Here is an 11,582-nt window from a genome sequence, read left to right on the forward strand (position 1 = left end):
ATTGCACACGAAAAATTTCTATCATTTCCTGACAGCGCTGATCGGCGTGTTGCAAACCCTAAGTTGAAAGTCGGGGCAATATCTTTTATGATTTCAAATTCAGCAGCTGGTCTACCTTCACGGTCTGGGTTGGCACCTTCTGCCTGTGGATCAACTGCAGTAGCCCTTGGAGTGAATACCTTGGTATACTGATTATGGTTAGCGTTATCGGTGATATCTTTAGCGAACATCATTGTTGGACCAGCTGATCTTGTAAAGTCGTCAGAATATCTGGCTAGACCAATTATTGTTGTAGCAACGTCGACATCCTTCTGAACTGATTCAATATTTTTTCCATCAATCATGTATGTGGCGCTATCAAACAACGCCATGATCCCGTTGTTGACAAAACCAACACGCAAATTAGCAGCATATGCCGTATCAGCTACAACATTCGTTACAAGTCTACCTTCTACTTCAATAAACGCTTCAGCGGGCAAGAAATATCTACTTGTATCATGAACCTGTAATTCGATTCTCCCCCGCTGATTTGGTAGTCTTGCGTCATAGGAATAAAATTGATAATCACGTACTGACTCGTACTTAAGGACAGGTGCCTCCATATCAAATGCTGGGTCTGATTCGCGCCTGAACATTTTTATTATAGTTACCATTTTTCCAAATGATGATCATCGTCGACGAAGACCACTTCCTGCTATTAAATTTGCTGTTATATTTTTTTCCACTCCTTCAGATATCGCCGCTAGTTTTTGATTTGCAGCCTGATTTATTATTTTACTGACATCTGCAGGCATCACCTCAGTACTTGCCAGTTTCACCGGTGGTTGTTGTTTTCGTCGCAATAATCGTGATAATCTTTCTTTGATTGCCGAAAACGCCTTACCAGCAACATTGACAATTGCACCAGGAGCTTTATCACGAACAATATCAATAGCCTTCATCGATAATTGTTTTGCAACAGGTGCTACTTTGGGAGCTATCCTCGTGAATAATCCTCGGATGACATCACCAAGTCCATTTCCGTAAATTGCTTCATAGATTGGTAATCGTGAGTTTACCGCTCTAACCTGTGTGGGTTTACGATGATTATCATGCACAATCATCTTATTTTATTTACCATTTATCTAACAACTAGTCATCAACGAGCTCATCAATAAGTTCTCGGTAAACGCCAATATCCATAATGCCACCTTGAAATAGTCGCCGACAAATATCAGCTGCTTCATTGGTTATTTCTGGTGAATTATTTCCAGCTCGTTTTCCTCCTATGAGAACTTCTAACCGTGATACGTCATTGATGATATTATCAGGACATAAACCAGATCCTGTTTTAGGTTCATCTTGAGGTGTTTTAAATACTGGTGGTTGCATTACCGGAGTAAGTACTTCAGTGGTGGCCGGGGGCGAGTCACCTTCTCGAAATCCATGTGGTGAACCTGTCGGTGTAAATGTCATTTTCGGTGCAGAAATTTTCTTCGAGGGGAGTAATTTAATTAGCTCTTTAGTCGTTTTAATTTCCGACTTCAACCTTTGCTGCGGCGAAGAAGATTGTTGTTGTTGTTCTATTTGTTGCAGAGGTGGAGGAAGCTGATACTGGGAGGACTCTCCTTGTTCTAGTTGTTCCCATCTCTCTTTATAAAGTCTTTTTACTTCTTCTTTAAGTCTTTCAAATTCTGAACCTCTAGCTTGTTTTTTGTTGTAATATACGCGATATATCCATTTAATGAAATTATCATCATTTGTTTTTTCATAACGGGGTTTTAAAATACTAGATTTATTAGATATACTATTTAATATTGCTTCAGGTAATCTCTCTCTTTCAGTTTTTCTAATTTCCTCAACAACTCCTTCGTTAAATTTTGCAATTAATTCTACGTTTTCTCCTGCTGGTTTGGATTTAGATGCAAGTTTTTTTCTCACATCGGCGACTTCAGTACGAAGTTCTTCAATACCTTCAAGTATTTCCTCATCAACAGGTGGAGGTTGAGCTGCAGCTATGTCAGTTGGAAGGTCTCGTAAAATCTTTTTTGTTTGTTTGGTTCTTCTTGCTGTTTTTTCAGCCTGCACCGCAGTTTGTTCTAATACCGGAAAAATACCCTCTTTCCTCTTCTTATCCTCCTCTTTAATATCTCCCCATATAGTTTTTTCAACAGCCGCTGAAGCTTTCTCAGTAGCTGTAGTGACGGGTTTAAACAGTTTTTTAGTGTCCTCTTCATACTCAACTTGTGCTTCTTGCTGCGCTTGCAAGTTTTTTCTAAATGAGTCTCTGACAGGAAGAAATTTTTTAATTGTTTCTAATCGTTCTCGTGCTGTTCTTGCAGTATGAGATTCTGGATGTACCATTTTATTATAACATAATAATTTAATTAATATCAGCAGAAGAGGAGCAGCAGAGAGGGTACCTACCAACGTTGGTCGTCAAAAAGGTAAACAAGAAATAAATAAACACGTAGAGTACTTTATTTTTTCAGCTACTATTTCGAACTGAGGTTTTATTAACACAATCGGTTATTGCAAAAATAAACATCTCAAGGAAAGTTCATTTGTAAAATCTGGACCTTTCTACGAGATGATTTATTTGTTTGTTTTATTTATTTTGTCGGAATTCTATGGTCTGTTCACCCTCTCTGCTGCTCCCATAGTCCCTAGAGTGCAAATAACTTTACAAAAAATCGTAGGTATTATAGGGACAAGGAAATTGAACATGGGGAAAATAACATTAATTTCCCATTGTCGCTCTACAGTCCCAAGGGAAAGGAACATGGATGGGTTTGTATAGGGACAATGGGAATTTAACATAGGAATACAGGACCGGTACTTGGGGGACAATGGGACTGTAACATGGTGGGTTTGTCTAGGGACAACGGGACTTTAACATGGGTGGGACTATAGAGGGACAAAAGGTATTAGGACTGTCTAGGGACAATGGTAAAAATCACGCTAGAAACAAAACAAACTCTTACTTTACTATTCACAAGCCCCTAACCAGGGTGTATTGCCTATGTTAAATTTCCCCTTGTCGCCAGGGACTGTCTAGCGACAATGGGAATTTAACATGGGGAATTTGAACAGGGATGGGTCTGTATAGCGACAAGGGAAAATAAACATGGGAATATATCTTGGGTTTGTATAGCGTCAAGGGAAAATGAACATGGGAGATGGAGATAACACAGACAAAAGACAAACACTGAGTTGACAAGCCAAATCTAACCCCAAGCTCTATTATCCACACAGAAGGGAAAGTTAAATAACCAAACACTCTACAATCCACACAAACGTACGTGAGGGCATACAAAACCCAAGCATATACTATCCACACAAAATAATCGGTACGCGTGTAAGGCAGTTAAAAAAAATTATGTCAGACCGTGAGTTAAATTCCTTTGATGAACTCAAGGATGAAATTACTGGGAAATGAGGTCAGGTACGTAGAAATGAAATCGAAAGTAGGCCTGGTACGTGGAAATAAAATTGAAAGTAGAAGTCTCATACTGACGGGAAAAAAAATATTTTATCCGCATTTTTTTTTTACCCATATTAATCTGACCTGCATCAATCCGATAAGTTATCTTCATTTGTATCCTCTGCATCTGGATTTGGATTAATTTGATCCACAGGGTTAAATAGAATTTCTTTAAGCTGACTGGGTGTAATGCACAAATGCGCGTAATTTAAAATCTGATCTCTGTCACATGTAATCATACAAATACGTTTTTGCTGCAGTTTATCGAACTGTTCCTGCGTTAATAAAAAATCTTCATTACCGAATACATCAATAACCAAATCAACCATGCTGACCGGAAGTTGTACAAACACCTCCTTGATGTATTTTTGAAGCGCTTGCTTGTCGTGAATAAAAACCTTCACATGCTGGTACATATATGATACTCGTTTGATTAATTAGAAATCAGGATCTGTCAGGAATACAATTCTTCACAGGTATTTTTTTTTTTTTTTTGTTTTTTACTGAATTTGTGCAGAATTAGCAAATCGGATAATTTTCATGATTTTGATAGGTATATTACCCTACGGAATTAGCAAATTGGACGATTTTTATGATTTTGACAGGCATATTACCCTACGGAATTAGCAAATTGGGCGATTTTTATGATTTTGATAGGTATATTACCCTGCAGAATTGAGAAATTGGACAATTTTTCAGTAAAAAATAAATTTCTTATAATCAGCATCATCAAAGTTTTTTTTATTATTATAAGAAATTTTATTCTTTATGGAAAATACTGATTTTTCATGATTTTGATAGGTATATTACCTTGCGGAATTAGCAAAATGGATAATTTTCATGATTTTGATAGGTATATTACCTTGCGGAATTAGTAAAATGCATAATTTTCATGATTTTGATAGGCATATTACCCTGCAGAATCAGCAAAATGGATAATTTTCATGATTTTGATAGGTATATTACTCTGCAGAATTGAGAAATTGGATAATTTTTCAGTAAAAAATAAATTTCTTATAACTTTGTCAGGATTTTTTTTTTTGTGTGAAAATCTTTAAGATTTCACAAGCAGATTAATATGCAGAGTTTCTTTTCTTAAATCCAGAAGGTGGCCAGACTGGTCTGTTAGTTTGAAATTGATTCTTGATAATAGTGGATTATAACACTGCAGATACACCTGATTTATCGGCTCTTGCACAATCTGATATCCAGGTGGGTCTTTCGGGGTGAATGAATAAAGAACAAATCCTTGCTGAGCTTGATTTGATACTGTTGTGTCCGTGCTGTAGCTGCCATCGATGACATCACACACAAGATTGACCGCGACCACTTCGGTTATATTTACGATGCCCGGGGATACATGCCGGCCTGTCCCTTCGGGGTCATTATTGTGCCGGAGAATAGTTGCTGGTGACAGTGTTTTTTTGTACTGTGCGAGTATGTCAGGCAAATATTCATCAATGATATCGCTGATTGATTTTTTTAATTCGTCTGCGTTATACCCGGGAAATTTAAAATCAAGCAGCGTAGCTTCTGTCAGTGAGTATGCTTCCAAAATATCGTTGTTTAGAATCATTTCTAGTATGATCCTTTATCGCCAGGATTGCTTGCTCGTCGATGAAAGAAATTCATGTCGGATACGAGTTAATTTAATATTTCTATTCGCGTGATGATTTCACCGCGTGAACTTGTTACATCAAAAAGATGTTCTTGGAAACTTTGTCGTAGTCGTTGTAGTTGTGTTTTATGTTCTTGATTAATGATTTTAAAATAGTCAGTCATTTCGTCCATATCTAAAATAATTGGATATCTTTCTTTGGAGGTTGGTACAGGATTAACGGAGATTGTCATCGTCATGCCACGGTGATGGCTCACAATTTCTCCGGATACGATGGACAGTTTCTTCTCAGATACTATACGGAACATGGCACCTAGCGTCCTAAAGTCACTCTGAACGGAGCCAAAATCATTTTCATGCAAGTGGGAGAAGTACAGTTTAAAGATTCGATGAGTTACTTGGCCATGCCTTTGAGTCGAATACCTAAAACGTTTGGAATGACAGAAATGGCTAAAGGGTACTTTCCACACTTTTCAATACGGAAGCCAATCAACACGCCGTTCTACCCCATTTGCCTGAGGCTCATTATTACGACCCTGACAACATGCGTACCGAACAACGAGAAGCTTTCTACGCTTGGTACCAGGCTCACGCCTCTGACCCTTTCGACTTTCAGGAAGAAATGCTAAAGTATTGTCGTTCCGACGTGGACATTTTACGGCGTTGCTGTGGAAAATTTCGAGAACTGTTCATGGAACACGGAGGGGTCGATCCTTTGAAGGAAGCTTGCACCATTGCCAAAGCGTGTTCCTTAGTGTACCGGCAACGGTTCATGCCTGAAAACACCGTGGCTGTCATCAGTCCTCAAACGACCAACTATGTCAAACGTCAGTACTCGGTCAAAGCCCTACGCTGGTTACATTACTTGTGTGACAAGGAAGACAAATGGATTCAGCATGCCCGCAACAGAGGAGGCGAAAAGACCATCGGAACGCATTCGGTCGATGGCTGGGACTTAGAAAACCCCAAGATCGTGTACGAGTTTAACGGTTGCTTATTTCACGGATGTCCCGTCTGTTACCCTGACCGTGGCACTAAAAATCAGTTTTTACAACGAACCATGGAAGACTTGTACCAGGCCACTTGTCAGCGACGCCTAAAGTTATAACAGCAAGGATACCAAGTGGTGGAAATGTGGGAACACGAATACGATCACCGTTTGAAAACCGATCCCGAATTTAAACGTGTCGTGGAAAGTTACCAGTGGGTGGACCCCCTGAACCCGAGGGATAGTTTGTACGGAGGAAGGAGCAATGCCACCTGTTTGCTGTACCAAGCCGACGAAGAGAAAGGAGAAGAAATCAAATACTTGGACGTGTGTTCGCTGTATCCCTACGTGTGCAAATATTGTCACTTTCCTGCAGGACACCCGCAATTGCTAACGGAACACATCGACCTGAAAAACATTCGACAATACGAAGGCTTGTTCAAGTGCAAAGTTTTGCCTCCCACGGACTTGTACCATCCCGTCTTACCTCACCATTGTCAAGGCAAACTGATGTTTCCTTTGTGCTGTACTTGTGCCGAAACGTGCAACCAAGATCAACCTTGCCAGCACACCCAGGAAGAACGGGCCTTGACGGGGACGTGGGTCAGCGTAGAATTGTTTAAAGCTATGGACATGGGATACCAACTGGTAGAAGTGTACGAAATTTGTCACTTTCCCAAGAAACAACAATAACACAAGGGTGACCCCACGCAGAAAGGCATTTTCGCCGACTACGTGGATGCCTTTTTGAAACTAAAGCAAGAAGCCAGTGGCTATCCTTCCTGGTGTCACACTCCCGAAGACCAAAAGACATTCAAAGAGAAATACTGGGCACAAGAAGGCATCTCTTTAGACCACATCGAGAAAAACGAAGGCAGGCGATCGTTTGCCAAAGTGATGTTAAATTGCTTGTGGGGTAAAATGGCACAACGGTCGTGTTTACCCAAGACGGAGTATTTGACAGAACCTTCCCACTACTTCCAGATGATTCACGACAAAAACCAAATTCATGAAACACGTGGACGTCGTTCGCGAGGATTTGATCTTAGTCAATTACGAAGAAGATCTGAACTTTGTACAAGCCGACGAATTTGGAAATGTCATCATTGCGGCTTATGTGACAGCCCATGCTCGCTTAAAATTGTACGAAGCTTTAGAACTGTTAGGGGATCGTGTCCTGTACTTTGACACGGACAGTTGCATCTACATCGATCGACCTGGTCAGCAACACCTTAACATCGAAGGAGACCGTTTAGGAGCCTGGACAGACGAACACCCCGACGACAAGATTCTAAGTTTCGCGAGTGGCGGTCCTAAAAATTACGGGACAAACAAGGAGAAGTGCACACGGAGTGCAAAGTGAAAGGACTGACTCTGAATTATCGTACCAGTCGAGTGGTCAACTTTGGGGTATTGAAAGAAGCCTTGCAATCTGGAGAGGATGAAAACTTTAAAGTGACCACTCGCCAACCGAACAAGATTGTACGTTTACCCACTCACCAAATCGTCAGTCGATCCCTGGAAAAAGTCTATCAAATCGTGTACCAGAAGCGAGTGAGACTTCCCAATCACTTTACGTTGCCGTACGGTCACATCGATATTGGTCAGCATATAAAAAGGGACAACTTCCAAGAACGACACTTCATTGCGAGGACAAGCGACGAGAAAGATGAATAACTCTACGCAGAAAAAAAGAGAAGGAACAAACATCATTGACCTCTTTCACCACCATACCGTCACAGCAAAGTGCGTTCAAGAAGGGAAAGGATTCAATAGACCTAAAGGAGTATTTTAGCATCCAAATGACTCAGACAGCGACCTCGAGAAAATTTAGAACGACAACTTACACCTACACAGTGAAATTTAATGACTTCGCGTCTGACGTTCCAGCCGAGGAAGTATCAGGTTTCATTACGGATCTACTTGACTCACTGTTAGAGAAACTCAAATGTCATTGCCAAGTCAAAGATCGAGGTCGTTTGAACCTATCTATGTATCACGACAGTTTGAACTCGCCTGTATGTCTCGAATTTAGCACACCTGCAGAAATAACTTCTTCCAAACTTTTGAGGGCTATTGAAGACGTGCAGTCGATGAGAGAAAAAATTGACATCACCGATGGAAAAGTGACTATTCATATGGCATATGTTGTACCTCCATGGGAAGAAGACGATGACTGCTCTTGATCTGCTTACCGATAAGTGTACCTAGCACGATGGATGTAACAGCAGATTTACGACTGAAAGGGAGTTCGTGATGGGAAACATCTATGCTGGGACACAAGTGGTAGCTGACCAGATTTTAAACAACGTGTGTGTCGGATAGAGAGACAAACATGAACTTTCTCTTATTTGATTGTTTGTTACTTGTTTTATTTTAGCTTTTTCTTATAAACGAACATTTAATGTAAATTTGTTGCATATGAAGTGATTTTAGAAAGGAGTGAACGTTAATTTTAGACATTAGTTTACTAGAGTCAATAACTAAACAACTCGTAAATAGCTTTGTTTTATGTCCAAATGTTTATGTATTAAATGGATAGTGCTTAGACCAAAGCACAGGCCAGAGTGCCCATGTATATACTTGAATAAATGTTTTGAACCCATACAACAGACTTTTCTTTTTAGAGTCTCTATTCTATCTGTGAGTCTTTCTTTAGAATATTTCTGCCCTCTTTTCTGTGTGTTTGGATGTGTATTTATTTGTTTCTGTATGTCTATGTTTGTCCCTATCAACCCTTTGTCCCTACAAATACATTTCACCCTATAAAAGGTTTTGACCCTATAAACCTATGACGTCACCAATGTTTAATTCCCATTGATCCCCAAGTGACATTCCCATGTTCAATTTCCATTGACGCCAAAGTGCAAACCCCATATTTTAACGTTAAAAGTCCCATTGACGCTAAAGCATCGGTCCTGTTCAATTTCCATGTTCAATTCCCTTGACGCTCTACAGTTCCATCCATGTTAAAATTCCCCATGTTAAATAAAAGATTGATACATAAACATATATTTCATATCTAGAACACGTCGTAGATAAAACAATGAGTCAGAACACGACAAACAACAACAACAACAACAACAACAACAATAATAATAATAATAATAACGAAGATGAAAATGTTACTCACCAAATATCACCCCCTTTGAATTGTCCATGATATACTTTGCAAAGAATATATCTGGTCGGTCATTCAGGACATCGCAGTAACCCTTCTCCATAAAGACTTTCTTGGCCATGCGAGGACAGCTGATCACCACCATGTTTGCAGTAAGCGTTCTACACATTATCAGGGGCCCATATTTCTTCGCCAATCGGTCAAAGCTGAAGTGGAGACGACGGGGTTCAATTTCAAAGAGGCATCCAAAAATGGGCCATCCCTTGGGACCAGGTAGAGGATTTCTGACCCACAGCCTGGTAATATACGAGTAGAGAAGATGCAAAAACACTATGATCACTGCCAGCCATATTGCTAACATTTTGATATTCCCTTGGTGCAGAAATAAATCCCTCTAGATAGAAAACAAAACGTCCGATTTCAACTTGTTCACAACTGTTTCTGCATTGTCAGTTAACCTTGAGATAACCGACTTATGTATTTGGATGTGCAAGAGAACTGGGCGAGTCTAGTCGTTCTGCAGAATTTGTAACGACACGTGTAAAATGTTTAGGAGTGACTTTTGTGGGGGGGGGGGGCGGATCTAAGAGTATACAAATTCAACACAATTAAGAAAACTACGAACTAACGTACAAATGTAGGCACATGCAAATTTGAATATAATGGATCGAATGCAAGTCGCTCAGACATATGTATATTAACATAAATGTTTAACTAGGTAGATTTAAAGGACAGTATGATAGATACCTTTGACAAAGAAATAATCCTGTTCATATAGGAAGGGAAATTACATTACCTCCGCAGCGAATACTCATAAAATAATGATGGAGGGATGACTAAATATCCCACATCTTAGACATTATAAATTAGAAAATATTTGAAATAGCATTTAAAAAAACAAGATAAAAGGGAGTCTGTGTGAAAAATATATATTTCTTTGTGTATGCGTTGAAACAAATGCCTGAGATATACAGAAACAATAATATAACCAAATTAATAGAACCACTAATAAAAATGAGATATATCAAAACTATAGCTCTTAAATATATAGTCAGATCAAGAAAATATGGACTGAGGAAATTTAGATATCCTAATGAAAACCTGGGCAAAATATTAAGTCAACATCAGTTCAAAACATTATATATAGGTAGGACACGGCACTCGTCGAGTCAATGGCGCTACCCAGGCGTATTTGTAAAAGACGTCGATGACATAAAACAAATATTTGTAGCCACGACTGTAAAAGTCATACCGAACAACCTAAATTACGTATAATTTAGTAAAAATTCCATAGCTAAAATTATATTGCAAAAAGACGTAAACGAAATAAAAGAGTATATAGCGATACTGGGGAGGAATTGGTCCTTAATCCAACTATTTCATCTATCTCTGCTTTTCTAAATTTTTTAAAGGTCCACAACTGCCAAAAATAGTACAATAATCAATTAGTACCTTATAAACTTTATTTTATACGTGCTTACCAACAAAATTAATGCTTAACTAATAGCAAAAATATACTGAAATAAAACAAAAGTAAAACAGATGGATAAAGTTGTTTTGCTGGTTGGTTTTAACTGCAGTTTTAGCACATTATCAGTTTTATCATGCCGAGGAAACGGGAGCATAGTGTCTTTCCCAAAGACACACCAATGTTGACATGCGGTCTAGAAACTGAGCCACCGTTATTTTCTTGAAGGAGAAAGAATCAAAACTGAGAAAGAAGACACAAATAAGAAAATGCAGTTACTGTCAGAAAAAGACAGTGTGAAACATATATTCTTAGCTCCTCATAAGTTTAATGTCTTCACATTTCTCATTATAATTTTCATGAAGGTGCCGACAAGAGTCAGGTTTTCAGGTTGAATACCTATATCTTCTCCCTTAACATGGTATATCGCCAATGACAAAATACACAACCCTACTGTAAATTAACAGTTTGTAATGCACATCATGTCAAATTATGCTATTCGTTTCCAGTGGTACGAAAGAAAAGTGCAAATTTTCGTTTTTTAACAGCTTGAAACATCAAATGGAAAACGTCAGCATTCCGCCACCCCTATGTTTTGAGGAATTTAATGTTTGTGATTAATGTGATTATTGTTTTAATTCAAAGACATTATCCACAAGTATGATACAACTTGTTCGTATGAACATGTCATATGCTTAAGAAAGTCTACCGTGTTGTACATAGTCTAGCAAATGTAAATGCTGTGAAATTTTTTCCGTCTGTTTAGCTAAATTCTGCAGAGAGTATACATTTAAGTTCCAATGCCATTAGAGTCTCGATTTAAACTTATTCTAAGAAGATCTATTATTTATTTCAATAACCTGATTAATCCATGCCTTTAAAGATAGAAAATCTTTAACTTTGGATACCAAATGTAGTCTACTT

At 38.7% G+C, this 11,582-nt stretch overlaps 1 protein-coding gene across 1 annotated transcript in view; it reads right to left on the reverse strand.

Moving 5' to 3' along the window:
* LOC149777742 (steroid 17-alpha-hydroxylase/17,20 lyase-like) overlaps positions 1–9,653 on the reverse strand; it is a 69,728-nt gene extending 60,075 nt beyond the window's left edge. Inside the window, exon 1 of the mRNA XM_089938786.1 lies at positions 9,203–9,653. Within this exon, the coding sequence (XP_089794912.1) occupies positions 9,203–9,551 (349 nt within the window). The 5' untranslated portion in view covers positions 9,552–9,653. The remainder of the gene's footprint in view (positions 1–9,202) is intronic.
* Between the last annotated feature and the right edge of the window lie 1,929 nt (positions 9,654–11,582).

This window comes from Sinohyriopsis cumingii, chromosome 17 (assembly GCF_028554795.1).
Source record: "Sinohyriopsis cumingii isolate HCF-2022 chromosome 17, ASM2855479v2, whole genome shotgun sequence".
NCBI classification, from domain to species: domain Eukaryota; kingdom Metazoa; phylum Mollusca; class Bivalvia; order Unionida; family Unionidae; genus Sinohyriopsis; species Sinohyriopsis cumingii.